Source organism: Pollicipes pollicipes, unplaced genomic scaffold, assembly GCF_011947565.3.
Source record: "Pollicipes pollicipes isolate AB1234 unplaced genomic scaffold, Ppol_2.1 Scaffold_6686;HRSCAF=7923_pilon_pilon_pilon, whole genome shotgun sequence".
Lineage (NCBI taxonomy): Eukaryota > Metazoa > Arthropoda > Thecostraca > Pollicipedomorpha > Pollicipedidae > Pollicipes > Pollicipes pollicipes.
The window spans coordinates 35,604,121-35,618,929 of NW_023596921.1; the positions used below are offsets into that span (position 1 = coordinate 35,604,121).

The following is a 14,809-nucleotide window of genomic DNA, read 5'->3' on the forward strand; positions in this document are numbered from 1 at the left end:
TTTTTGGGTTTTGTTAGGACACCCGAAAATTTTCCCCTAACCTCGTAATGGCCGACCATGTTGCGACATCCCGCACTCCGCAGCCCACCAGGCAGCCCTGACCTTCCATCACGCGCCCGACCTTCCCCCACGCGCCCGAGTACCCGCTGTCCGCCCCGCCGCGCCTCCACACGTGCGGCGGAGGCGCGAGCGGATGGGGGAGCGGGGAGGGGGAGGGGAGGCACAGGCCGGGTCCTCTTCCGCCCAGCTGTCGGCGCCGCCGCCGCCGCCGCCCGTGTCACTGGCCTCAAATAGTCGCACCCGCCGCCCAAATAGCGCAGTCGGAGGGGGGAGACGCCCGAGGAGCGGGACGGGACGCACGGCTGCCGGCAGGAACACAGGAGGTGAGCGGCCGCATCCGCCGAACTGCTGGCCGAGTAGTTGGTGCCTGGCGAAAGCTGGACTCGCTAGCACGCGGCTTCTTGTTTTGTCATGTCATGACATGTCGTGACACATTTCAAAAGTTTCAACGGAAGGATTGAGATCATAAGAGAGAAATATTGAAATAAAGAGACAGTCTGAACAATCATTCCACATAAGGCAAAACCTGTGAAAAGTTGGGTCCTTTTAGTTTGAAGCTTGGTCATTGTTCGTTTTTGTTGTGCCAGTACAGCCACTTGATATTAAAGACGGAGGCATAAAATCATGTTTTGCAAGATTGAGCAGACGCTATCTAGCACCTAAAGAAACGTCCAGGGCTTCTTTCGATTTTCGCTTGAAACTCATGCATGCATTTACTGTTGAAGTTTGACTGAGAGCGAGTTCGACTTCTGGAGGACTCCAGTGAACATATATGGTGTTTTTGTTGGTTTTTGCAAACAGGTTTCACTTGATTCTTTGTACTGGATTTGGCTTTGGCTGATCCCGCTCTCTTCGAGAACCTGCAGCTGGTGACTTGGTGTTTTACAACAATTGGCCGACTACCTTGCACTGGTTTTCGACTATTACCAAGCTCATGTTCGGTGACAACTACAAACCCCAAAGCAGCCTTTTGGCGATGTTCACGGCTCGGATCTGTATTCATAGACGTCAAAGCACTGAAATCAGCGACGGCCTCGTGCATATATCAACCTATTCGTACACGGGTCGACAAGCTCTTGACATCTTGGGCGATGATGGGGCTCAAACTATTGCAACGCTCTTACACCGACACACACCATGTAAAACCTAGGCCGCTGAAGCGGCAGCCCTTGTTCACGAGGACCGACTGTCCCCTCACTGGCAATGAAACGATGCTTCGATAAACGTCCGAATGAAAGAATGAATGAATGCTAAGAATGCTCCAAGAGACCTTCAGCGCCTCTGTGCTGACGCCTCCTCCGTCCCCAAGCGCTACTGAGCGCCGCGCCCAGCCTCTGTGCTGACGCCTCCTCCGTCTCCAAGCACTACTGAGCGCCACGCCCAGCCTCTGTGCTGACGCCTCCTCCGTCCCCAGACGGTACTGAGCGCCACGCCCAGCCTCGTCAAGTCGTCGGCTCTGGCCAGCACGATGAGGATCATCACGGCTGTCGCTCTCTGTGTCCTGGGCTCGGGTATGCTGGCACGCGCCATTAACGGCGAAGCGATTTGCTCCAGTCGGCCCTGCTCGCATTATTATCTCAATGACGCACGTGCCTTGATGTTCACATTGATACGTCCGGGACTTAAACGTGCTTAAATGATGTAGTCTGGACTCGTACTCCTCAGCGCTGCCATATCGCATACACCGCGCAATCCGGACGACGAGCGTGTGGCTCACAAACTACGGCCGAGCGGCGGCCGCGTTGTTGACACCTCTCCCAGGGTTGTGCACCTCCTGCAGTGGTGACCTGCGGGCCGTTTCAGCCTCTGTGTGGGGTCAGACCGAGGAGTGTCCCCCAGAAGAGGTCACGGCCGGCTGCCGTATCTCGAACGGCAACTGCGTCTGCGCACAGGAGTGTAACACCATGTTCCCGTACCGGGACGAATCGGCGTGTCAGGAGGCTATCCAAGGTCAGTTGGGACGAAACCGGCACTACTCGTGATGCGCACGTACACTTTTTTATAACAGAGCGGCGCAGGTAGAAGCATAATGACATAGAGCACACGTTAGAACAGCAAGGCACAAGCAGAATGTTATAGCTGCGTCCGTTTTGTGCCTCAGGCAAATGACCTAGAATTCGTCAGATTAGTTTGCATTGGTGGAATAATGTGATCCGAAATGAAAGTGATACAGTTTGCAGGGTAAACACAACAAGAACGACTAAAAATACATTTCCTGAATCGTCATTTAACGCACACTTTCTTGCCAGCGTGACAACGATTTTTCATGCCGTGCAAGGCTGCACTACACGATCATCCAATATCTACTTCGGCTTCCTTTTACGATTCACGAGCTAACTTCGTCTTCGTCTTCGTCTTCGTCTCCTGAAAGCGGTCGTTCTGGTAACCGAAACCAGCGCGTCAAGCGTTCCTTCGCCGCGGAGTGCCCGGTGCTTCCCCACGGCCGCGTGCACGGCCGCTCAATGCACTGACACGAGCGTCCCGACTGTGCACCCAGCGCGGTCCAGCGACCCGTGCCGGCCGAGCCCGTGCGAGAGGGGCTTCTGCGTACAGACTGCCTCCCACCCGGGCTTCAAGTGCTATTGCTTCGGCACAGGCTACTACGGGGAACGCTGCGAGAACAGTAAGTGCTGTCACAAGGGAACAGTTGCGACAGAATGACGTGCCAAAGGTATGATTACCAATCCGATATTTTTGTATTTTGTATTTTGCGCCATGTAATAGCACGTGCATGACATTGACTGAAAGATGAAATGCATGCTGGTGAGATATTTACGCGCTAAGTAACTGATGTCTCACATTCATTTTGAAACGTATGGATGCGTGTGCATACATCAATCTACAAGCGCCATTAAGGCGTGCGTGCATCTGCGCATCTCGGTTCTCTGGCTCTCAGTGAACGTCGCTACATAGGGCCTTTCTGGCTGGCCATACGCTCAGGAGTACGCCTGGCCTAGGTCCCCACCCCCGCCCGCAGACTGCGGGGCCATCCGGCGGCGGCGGTGGAACGACCTGACGTTCCCGCTGTCGTGCGTCGGCGTGTGACACTGCCCGCGGAGCTCGCCAGTGGCGCGGCCGCCCTCAGCCGCCGTCGCCGCCGCCGCTGGCCGCTGGACTGGTCACCGTCTCCAGCTACACTGCCTTCGAGGCGCCGCGCCGCCGCAGCCGCTGTGCCGCCGGCCGTCCCCGTTTCGATAGCGGCCTGCTACCGTGCGCCAAGGTCGTGACGACCGAGCGGGCCAACCGTCTGTTTTGTCGGGAACCACCCACATGCCAGAGCCGATCATACAGTTGCTGTCATACAGTCACGAAGCACGGCCATACAGTTACTGGGTTAATGCAGCGCTGTTCACTCGACGCTGGCCGGTCCCTGTCCTGGTTTGCGGTAACGGCCCCGAGATTTGTCAATTCGGCTGCGTTGTGTGGTGCACGCTTCCGGTAGCTTGACCGGCGGCCAATTTCGTGTCTCGATATCATGTTAGGAAGAGGCTTGTGGTGGGCTTGAAGGAATAGGAAAAGCGTGGTACAAAGAACGCGAAGCTGGTAGTTGTGTGACAAACGTTTGATATCTTTAATACATGCCAATGTTCTTGTACGTGAGCATGCGCCTTTCACTTCTTTTCGCGCACGCATGGCTTATCACTGGTCAGGTGGTCAGGTCAGGTATGGCAATGGTCAGGAGGAAAGTGGCATAGCCCTGGTGTCATTTGGTGGTACATACTCGTATCGCACTCTGGGAAATGGATCCTTTCATTTTTTGGTTAAATCACTGTAATATTTATCACACCTGAGCTGTCACTCATGCCAAGGTGGCAAGGCAACTTGAGCCTCAACACCAAAGAATCCCGGGCATGATGTTCTGTCAAAGTTGCCAGTTGAGCCATCATCGCTCTCACAACTATCAGTTATTCGCTAAGGGCCGGTGAAGTTCATTTTGCCGCGCGTTTCCGTGCCTCAGTTTTTCACGATTTCAGAGCACTCCCTGTGTTCAAAGAAAAAAAACAACAACCTATGCGTTGACCACACTGTCAGGTTTGACTACGACACTCATCCGTCGCCGCACACAGCCAGCACATCAGCCGTCTCCGCACCGTACCAGGAAACGCTGCAGCGGCGGCGCGTCTGGATCGCCTCACGTGCTGTGACGTCACATGTGTTTCAGCGCGGCGGCTGTCCTAATAACAGACGCCGGTTGCGCCGGCCGTTTTTGCACGTTGCTTATCGGTCGCGATGCAGGCCGAGTGCGGATTTCAGGCGATGGAAGCGGACAAAAACGGCCCAACTGGGTCACAGCTGGCCCCGCGGCTTCGCTCTTCTGCGTGCAAGAAAGTAGAAACAGACGCCAGCTGCCGACAGGCGGTCGCCAGCGTCTGCGCGATGCTTGGAAACGGCGCAGGACGCTGATAGAGGGTACGCGTGCTGTCTCTTGACCCGTGCTTTTCTGAGGAGTTTAAGCAACTGTCGAGGAAAGTATGCGTGCCTAAAGGGAGTATTTCACATTTATATGGGATTTTAAAACAAAATAGTCATCTTGAAGATCATTTGGTGCAGATCACAGTCCTTCCTTCTTAAGACCTAAATCTCTCTAGTGTAGCACACTTCCGCGAAGAGGTGCAGACTATTCCGGGCGACTATTTTAAGGTCACGCAGCATCCATAACGCCAAAATAACATTCAAAAGCTGATGTCATTCCATCAGCTATGTGGCCATTAACGCCAATAAAAATATAATTGCCAAGTGGTTACTTTCTGGCGCTCGTGAGCGCAAGTTCCAGACTTAACGGCCGTCAATTGGCTCTCGATCAAGGTTGTGCAAGGTCGCTGACGCAATCAAACGGTGACGTATTGAGGAGAAGATTTACTAAAGAGAGAAGTTGTGGTGTCTAGAGCAGCCTTTCCACCAAAAAGTAAGCCGATGGTTATAAAATAACTTTTTTCATCATGCTCATTCTTACTTCAATATCTTCAAGTGTGGGACATACCCTTAAACTGGTGCGCACAGGAGTGGAAGCGTCCGCTCTAGGTATGCGTCGCAATGATTGCATGCCATCATTTTCCGTGTGCGCCATTATGGCGCGCTTATGTAGGTGCCACGTGAGGAGACAAGGAGACAAGCTTTTTTGAAGACCAAATTCGAGCTGAAGGTTTGTTAAAACTCCGGACATTGACATTTTTGACCTGCCTGCGGACATCGACATATTACTGACAGAGTTTGCTAAAACTACTTCATACTCCCTGCGAAACCGCTGCTTCATTTGCGACCCACGCATATTGTCCAGCATCGCGCGTAATAATTCAGTCCAATAACGACCATTTTCTGACAAAACATGCTGAGGCTGAAATCCAGGGAGGTACGAACACTAAATCTCTTTTAAAGCTCAAAGTCGTCCGCATAGCACAGGACCATCCCGATAGGAAAATACGAGAATCTCTTCCCATAGGAAGCTGACGACCAGATCGCAATGTGTAGGGCTCATCATGACCGATGATGCGAATGCGATTCGTGTCTCGATGTCTGATGCATGTTAGCTTAAAATCGTCTTCCATGTATGAGTGATGCCTGACGCGTGATACGTGATATCTGTTTAATTAAATTTGGCTGCATGTTCATGCATTTTTTTGTATTTTAATTCTTAGTTGGACGTGTGCTGTATCGCAGTAATTGGCTGGCGATTTCTTCTTGCTGAGTCCCCCGAATGTTGCAAGTTGTTCAGTTCATTTGCGAGGAGCATGATGCATATAGCTGGGACAGTATGAATAACCTTATTTCCCGTAGAATAAGCCGAAGAATGGAAGATAGTTGTGATAGTTCGCCTACATGCCTTTATCGAAACAAATATCAGTAGTAAATTCAAAATTACCTGTCGATCCGACTCGACTTTTCCTTTTTTCTTAACAGCGAGTCAATTTTTATAGGTTACCAACGTTCAGGCGGATTAAACAAGGAGTACTTGCAAGTCATTTCTATAATACAGGGTACATCTGACTTAGACTTCAAATACGCGAAAAATACGTGTACATGCAAACGAATTCCAATTAACAGGTGGCATCACGCTAATACATCATTCATGCATGCAAGTGACTTCAAGAAACTAACTGCAAGGTAAACAGGCATCACGCATCACGTGTCACTTATATCCATGCAAACGAATTCAATAAACAGGCATCGAACATCACGCGTCAGGCATCGTTCATACATGAAAACGATTCTAAAGGGGATGTTCCACATTGGAAGCTATTGAGGTGAGCATCAGATATGGTGGGAAAAACTTACTTGCAAAACTTGGTAAACTTTCAAGGCTTAAAAGCGACCCTAAGTGGCAAAATATTAGAGTTTGTAAAATTTACTCCATTACGTCATCGCTTGATGGCATCATGAAATCAATTTGTGACGACGGCATCACCCGACAGCATCTGGCAGCCAGACCTAAAGAATGGCTCCAAATGCACGAAAGCTGACGCCAGCCGGCCATTCTCGTCGCGGGCGCTGTGTCGGTTGGCGGGTTAGTGAATGGCTTGTTCGTGGATTTTTTGCCTTAGTACTGGTCGTAGGAAAAGCTTTGGTGGGCTGTTTGACAAGCGCAACGTACCGATCGCCAGCTTTTATGGCAGATTATTCACATCAAAGCACGATATGCTGTGAAAACTGTCGTATAATGTCATGAATCTCTTACCGAATCCTGTCAAGAACTGTTAAGGATGTCAATACTGTATTGTAGACCCATCCTTGCCTGCAGTGCTGTAGTCCTGACATTGATATCTTATGATGTGCACGGTCGTTACTTTCTTTAATGTTTATAGTTAGAAATGCAGTCACATGCAAAGATTAACAATACATCTATAACATTGCTATGAATTGATTACCAAAGTATTGCCATTGCTATGGTGAAGATGATAAGGTTGAGCTACCAAAAATGTTTTTCTTGCTCAGGACTATGCATGCATTCGCTGGTTAACGCTGATATAATCACGTGGTACAGCGGCAATCTCATGAGTGATAGCCCTTTGTCAGTGTTAACTTGTTTGTTGCCAGTCATTCATAAATCATAAACTGTTATCTTATAGGCTTGAAATACAGTAGTCAACAAATGTCGTGCATGGTGTAATGGCACAGCTCAACAGCGTCATCGTGGCACCACCTCATTGCTGTTCTGTGGCATGGCATAATGGACAATGACACAGTTTGTTGTACTGCAGTCCCTGCTACTTTCATAGTAAATTTCATGATGAGAACATGAATCGAGCGTGCATTGTTATATTAACGCCGCGTCTGACGTATGACTGACCAGAAGAACACGTGACACAGTATACAAATTACCTTCAAAAAAGCGCACAACAATGACATCACTTGCTCGGCCTATTTTGGGAATCCACAAAATGTCGGTGACAAAGACGTAAACATGTCTTCTGCTTCCACAGCCATGCAACATGCCGCAGCCATCAGGATGCTTCACTCAAAAGTATTGTTCACACAAGTAATAGCACGCGTATAACAGCAAAATATTGCATGTAGTGAAATGGCACTGCAAACCTGCTGACTGCACAAGGCTGGAGATAGGACAGGTGCATGTAGTTATGATTAGATGGGCGAAATGAAGGGAAGTGACGAAACTGCCAGTGCACACAAGGCCCACGATAAAGATATTGTTTAAGTGCCATCCAAGAAAGCAACAACAATACTTTTCCATCTTTCCCAGCACCCAGCAACTCACACAAGTTGCAGTGATTATGACATAAACCACTTACGAGCAATGCTTGCCTGCCTACAAAATTTGTTGAGACAGTAGTATGTGCATCCATAAAAATGCAACTCTATATGTTTAGAATAATTAACGGAAAAGCAACTCTACAAACCCGCATCATGCAAGCTTATACCAAGCATATGCATTGATGAGCCTCACGGAGCTGCCGCTACTGCCAAAGTGAATTGCTAATATAACGGCATGCATGGAATTAATCACATGCCTTACTACCTCAATAGGTTCAAAATGTTGGCAAAATCGTAATGAAGTGGCAAGGTGTCTTTGTACACCCCTGCAGTATAGAAAGTGCTAGTGTTTCTTTCGGTTTGCTGGCATCACTACCTTGTCATGTTCAAACAAAAACACAAGGAAAGAGGCGGATATCGATATATCACATTCTATTGGGAGTCATCAAACTGAAAGAATACCAAAACAATGCTCCCTTTCAGAAGTGCAAAGCTCGCACGCACACTCCCCATCACTTTAAGATCAATACAAGCCACTGGCACGCACCACCAGTGACCATACCCATTGGAAGCGTCCGATGCACACACTTATGTCAAATTAGTGTGATCCCGCACTTGCACAGCCCGCGGAACTATCAAACTGCAAGTTTTCTCACAATTTCGGCACAGGTTTTCGGTTATAACGCCGCATTTCACCGTCAGCTACCTCCAAAACATGGTCTCAGCGGGGGTTCGTGACAATGCAACTCAATATATTATACTTGTAGGACACACATGGGAGGACCCAATTTTGTGTTCAATATTTTAAGTTGTCATTCAGTGTGTCGTGGATATGTAGTAATATATATATATATATATATATATATATATATATATATATATATATATTGCTCCGGCGCACATGCGCCAACCCAGCTGTCTGTAAAAAATAAGTCAGTAGAAGAAGGGGAAAAACGGCAGCAGGAGAAAAAGGACGGATTTGCCGTCGCGTGTTCTTTTTATACCATTCGAGAGAGTGCCGTTTTTTTCCGTGCCATAGAAATGAGGAAAATGCTCCGTTGACGAATGCTGTACAACCCGACAGTGCTCACGCTTACGTTCGCGACACACACTCGGCAGCGAAATCTTACTGACAGCTTATCATCTTCTACTGATTGTATCATACGTGCCGCATCACCGCTTCTGCGAGTGAATCGGCAGCCTTGCTGTTTTTGACTATAAATTAAGAACAGCCTGTAAAATGACGGCGATCGTATGACGTTTCTATGACGACATCAATGACAATGTGACTTTAAAAAAGTCTCCCAACAAACATTCCCCACTTTTGCGGACGTGTAACTCAGGAGCCAGAGGGTTTTGGGTCTGAAAAAGTGCATGGCTGTGAACTGCATCAAAGGGTCCTTGAGACGGCTATTTCAGTTCAAAACCCCATATAAAGGTAGAACAGCTAGCTATCACGCATCACACATCAAGGCACTAATCACATTCGCATGATCGGCCATGGTAAGTCCTGTATGTTTAGGTCTTGTCGCCGACTTCTAATAATACAAGTTTTACTTATTCTTTTGCCTGGACAGGCCTGTGCTTTGTAGATGACTTTAAGCTCCAAAAGAGGTAAAGAGTCCGTGCCTCCCTGGATTTCAACCTAAGCGTATTTTGTCACGTTTTTTTGTGTGCGAACCCCTCGAAACCCAGGCATAAATAGAGAGCACCTCTTGCCCCCTAGGCACTTAGCCTTCGAGATAAAAGATTTTACCACCTACTAATTGTCATTCTTCAAAGCTATGCGCACACGCAGTTTTGATTTTCTAATCCTATGCTTGATTTTCCAAGGCAGGTACTAATCTATGCAAGGAGTATTAAGAATCTGTTGCCTGACGGAGCGTGCTCCCGTTTCCTACTATCCATGCCCCACGTACTCTAGATTGTTTGACCTGTTCCAACATTCTACCTATCAATCATGGAGAATAGCCATTGCCCATCAGCAAGGTCCGTATGTTATTTAGACTCTTTGTTTCTCTTTCACTACTTTATGAGTTGCTTGGATCCCTATAGGACACGTTACGAATTATACTATGCTTGGTGGAAGTTGGACATGCACATTCGCAGTGCAGAATTATACCAGAGTTGGTGGGCTTGATAAAGGGCTCCATTTCTAACGTTGTGCGGTTGCCCCTCCGTTTTACCGTCACTAGCGTGTCCAAAGGTGGGACTCCTCTCCGTACCCTGTATGCTCCATCGTAAAGGCTAAATTTGGATGCTGATTGTTCATGAGCTCTAGAAATCACTCAAGGGCATGTTGTTCGCCCGTCCATACCCCAACATAATCATCGATGCATCTAGCTTGGAAAGTCGGTTTGGCTGCCGGCCAGGGCCAACTTGGTCTGAACTTTTACCACCAGAGGATCAGCGCATTGACTCCCCATTGCTATGCTCAATTTCTGTCGAAAGTAACCATCTCCGAACGAGAAGACACTATCCTAAAGACACCCCATGGAAATGTTTGTCTACCTTAGCTTTCACGGCAGCGATAACCCTATTGATTGATTTATTGCCATGTAAATTGACAACATCTACACTGAAGAAAATACTGCCCTCCGATAGCTATTCTGCCTGTTAATGTTTGGAAACCCTTTTAAAAAGTCTGTTGTCCCACAGATGCGTGGAGAAAAACAACAGCAAAACCTGGGTTGGTTGAGTATTGCCTCCAAAAGACACGAAGTTTTTTCAGTATGAGCACCTCACAGAGATACCACGGGTCTAAAGGGTACTGCAGGCTTATGGTACTGATGCAGCCAATAGAACACAGGCGTTGTACTGTATTTAAATGCTAGATCTTTGATGGTTTTGCCCGAAAGTTTCCCGCTATCTGTACTCTTCAGCGTTCTTTTGTTTTAGCCTCTACCTGAGGGACTGCATTCGTACTGAGTTTTTTCGTAACTGTCTCCGTCGGTAAGTATAACGTGACCTCTGATCACATAAGTTACCTTATCCAAAATTACAACACCGTTACACTTATCACTCTGCTTAACCATTATCTCATCATTTTTGCTAAGGTCTCTGATGAAGTTCCGCTGATCTGCAGTGACATTTAGTTTGCCTGTACCTTTTGAACGTGCGCGGTACGCTATGCTTTTATTTATGTACGCTGACTTCTACATCATTACTGGAAGGTCCAGGAAAGTTCATTCCGATATCTGGAAATCTCAACGACAGATTCGGGATGCGACCTGGATGCGGCTGACCTTCGTTACCATCTTCTGCGTCTGCCCCACAGACGTCACGAGGTCCATTCGCCAGTCTCGATGTTACTGCTGTCGCATCTGTTGAAGCTGGTGGTAACCTCGTGTTGAAGTTGGTGTTGAAGTTGGCCCGGTGCAGTCGCGATACCAGTGTGTTGCTACCATCACACAATTTTGAGATGTAGTCTTTCCACCGCTGGTCAAATGCAAAACACTCAACTCCTTCCTCTACCTGAAATAAAATGTCCTTAGACGTTGCGTCTGTGCCAAGTTAGGACTTTGGCTAGAAGACTAACTTTTGCGGTATTTAGGTCTACGGACGATACATTCTTCACTCTCTTTTTACTAGTCTGACTAGCGACCAGTTCTGCATGGCCATGACTGACTTGGCGCTTGGCTTAAAGTAGTGTGAACTTGTTAACCTATCTTCGTCTATTTTCGCAAGTAGTGATGTCAGAAACTGGTGCACACGTCGCACATGTATAAGCGTGCCTTTTGTACTCTGTAAAACATGAGATCGATTCAAATAACCGTGAGCGTTGTTGTTCTAAATAGGCCTTTTTCGAAATGTTTCTGCGGTTGCCTTGTTTAATACAATTTTAGCAAGGCCGACGCCGCGCGGCCCACGCAGTCTGTAAGACTGGGAATGGGGTAAAAGTTGTTGTGTCTGACTTGCAACCGCGCATGCTCAAAACTATGTTATATAACTTTTCGATAATCGATTCTGACCAGGGGTTGAACACTCAGATGCATATGGGTTGGTCAAATAATCGTTTACGCACATTTTGACCTCATTTCTATCGTCAACGTTCACATGGTGTCCTGAATATCTCCATAGAATCCGGAGGAAATTGACCGAACTTCCGAGTTTTATCGGCCTAGAAAGGATCCGTGTAACTGTTGCGGCGGCATTCTGCTCCATGCAGTCGTTTAACGCCCGCTTCCTTTAGTCTAAGACTCCAAAATATGAACAGGATTGCTTCTGGTATCTTCGCAGGCTTCTGTTCCAAATGACTAAATCAAACATAAAAATGAACCGAAAAATCCTATGCTCTTGAGATAAAGTCGTCAAATCCATTTGTGTGTGTGTGTGGGGGGGGGGGGGGGGTTTCACCATCCGGGGTTCTTTTCTCATCCTTGTAACCCCCTCTCATCTTACCAAGGCCCTGGCTGCGCCCTTGTGCAATATGATGGAGAAGTGGGCAATTAGGTAACCAATCATGACATTTTTCACCGGTCTTTAGTCTGGACCGCTCCTGCCCAGGTGACACTGCCGCACATGTTAAACAATGGTGATGCAGGCTTGCCAACAGAATTTGATAAGAGCTGAAGGCGTCCTTTGCACACACTTAGAGCATTGATATCTCATACAGGGCGGTCGGCCGCTCAACAGTTGCGTCGAGGTGGGCCTGACTCCGTCTCTGCCTGGTGTCTACAGACCCCTTCCGACATGCCGAGCCTGAGTGGCCGGTGTGACTGTCACCAAATATTGCCCGATACGTGCTCTGGCAGGCTGAACAGACGATTGTGCCGGTGTTAGCCCGATTGGCACCAGACCGCACACCTCACCCAGGATACACAGGCTGCTCAGGCGCGGTCATCAGGTGCGGGATGCCAATGTGCTGGCGCCGCACGTGCAATTGATTTGTGCCTTTTTGACCTTTGAGAACTTATGGAGATCAGCTTGAGATAAGACCCAAGCAGTTGTTTTTTATGCTGAAAAATGTGATTTGACTGGTACATTTTGCGTTCGTTTCAACTTAACTGATCAAAAAAAGGTTACCTGCTTTATTGATCGCTTCTCTGAGGCTCATGGGAGGTCCTTGGACTAAAACTACCTTGTTCAACCTTTACATTGAGGAACTTGTCGTCCCGGGATATTTGGTGACCCGGGGTTTACTTCAAATGCCAAAACTATCTTAAAAGATGCTTCATCTTGCAAGTTCAGGAAAAATCACTGATCTGAAAATGACCCGGAATTATGACCTCTGGCTTTAAAATGTCGTCTAGATTGCAGAGGATTACAGGTACCCACACATCATTCTCTTAGCAAGGGGTGGGGGGAAGGGTGGGGTGGGGGGGGGGGGGTAGCCGACCGGAGCTCAGCGAGAATCAATTACGCGTTAGAGCACTTCGGCCACTGATTTGTTAACACTGACTGAGACATGTGCACGGACAGGGTAAAGCGTAACATGGACGGGTAACAGGGACATGGGTAAAAACAAAAGTGGTAGCACCAAGCCTTAGGCAATAATAAAATATACCCGGTACGCAAAGTTCATCGCTATTTGTAGCATGAATACGCCATGTAAGGCTGTGACCAGTATTTTTAATTAATGCAAATAAAGATGACCAACATACTTCAACAACATGACGTGATAAGATCAACTGACGTCATATTGTTGAAGTATGTTGGTATCTTTCTTTGCATTAATTAAAAAGCAATTTAATTATTTGACCCGAAGGTCGCGCCTGAAGATGTAAAAGTTTCGCACAAACTAGGACAAAGAGAGTATTCATGCTGTGCAAATTATGCACTCATACGTTTTGAGATCTCAGAGGAAGGAACAAACCCGAGGGAGGCAAACCCCATCCGAGGGCTTCGCTTTCGACCGGCTTCAGACGTTGGGTAGAGTGTGTCGATAGTGAGGATAGAGCGACCATGCTTGCCTGCTACTTGCAATTCGCGACTGCAGCATACGCATGCACATTTTGAGGTGTAGCTCCAGTCATGGGTTCGGACACGGCGTCAAGCCAGTGCTCGTATGGTTACATTGCTGCATTTTCATATCCAAAAGTTGGGCTATCAAATATTTGGTCGCAAATGATGTAGGCAATTAACGCCACCTATACAATGCTATTTATGGTATTACAAATCTATGAAAAATACAGTGCAGCCAAACCATTTCACATTCTGAAAGCCCGAAAGGGTCTTGCATTTATAGCACTTCCGCACAATTGGACTAAAACAACATTCAGAACCCAAAGTTGTTCCGAGCGGACCTATACAAACGGCATTTAGTTGAAGCACACGGACATTCTCGAACAGGTGATAGATACCCGCGCCAAGTAACTAAATGCATGATCGACATAATGTGACAAATCTAGTCATATCGGGTAAACCAACTAGCTGGCGCTAATCTGAGCCATCAGGACTTCAGAATCGATTCCAGATTCGGATTGATGAGGGATAAATGGCAATAAATCGATGAATCTCACTCATTATCGGACCCGGACTCCATCGCTCCCATTCAACTTGTCATATGAAGTGGGGCCGGGCTCAGACACTTGTACTATGAGGTAAGCTACTTGCGGAGCAATGCATTGTCGCAACAGTGTACGTTTTGGTTTGGTCAATTCCATCATGCCATAAACACACAGGATACAAAGCACACTTGCTCCCATGGCAAGCTGTAAGCTGTTATGTACCATTACCCAATGTTGTACTGCTACCGTACCGTTAGATTGTTTACATTTTGTGGCGCTTTGTTTACGTGACAACAGGACAATGTCGATTTTTGGCTTTCACTACGGTTGGTTATCACAGCCCTTCATTTGAAGTTCCAAAACACGCCGCTCGCCATGTAAGTAATATCACCCCTACGCCATAAGTTGCACAGCAAGCGACAAGCTCAAAGACCAGGCGCCCATGGTTATGTGATAATGGGATTGAGCCAGGATCATAGCCGAGCAAGGGCCGCCAAAGCATCCATGACCTTTCCCTCCACCAAGTGTTTTATATATATACTAAGCAGCTTTGTTGGGGCTCAGAGCAAATTCAACGTTGCTTGATCTCTCAT

The 14,809-nt window shown here is 47.6% G+C and overlaps 1 protein-coding gene across 1 annotated transcript; it reads left to right on the forward strand.

Moving 5' to 3' along the window:
* Positions 1-299: 299 nt before the first annotated feature.
* LOC119108521 (uncharacterized) lies at positions 300-3,660 on the forward strand. Its single transcript, XM_037232095.1, has 5 exons — positions 300-383; positions 1,475-1,571; positions 1,864-2,010; positions 2,558-2,683; positions 3,038-3,660. Exons 2-5 carry the CDS (start codon positions 1,529-1,531, stop codon positions 3,103-3,105), a joined length of 384 nt encoding a protein of 127 aa, XP_037087990.1. The 5' UTR covers positions 300-383; positions 1,475-1,528; the 3' UTR covers positions 3,106-3,660.
* Positions 3,661-14,809: the final 11,149 nt, after the last annotated feature.

Bases quoted from the DNA above. Each gene is read 5' to 3' on its own strand.
- LOC119108521 (XM_037232095.1), top strand. From the start codon at position 1,529: ATGAGGATCATCACGGCTGTCGCTCTCTGTGTCCTGGGCTCGG. The intron at 1,572-1,863 runs GTATGCTGGCAC...GGGCCGTTTCAG, and splicing joins TCTCTGTGTCCTGGGCTCGG to CCTCTGTGTGGGGTCAGACC. The intron at 2,011-2,557 runs GTCAGTTGGGAC...CTGTGCACCCAG, and splicing joins GTGTCAGGAGGCTATCCAAG to CGCGGTCCAGCGACCCGTGC.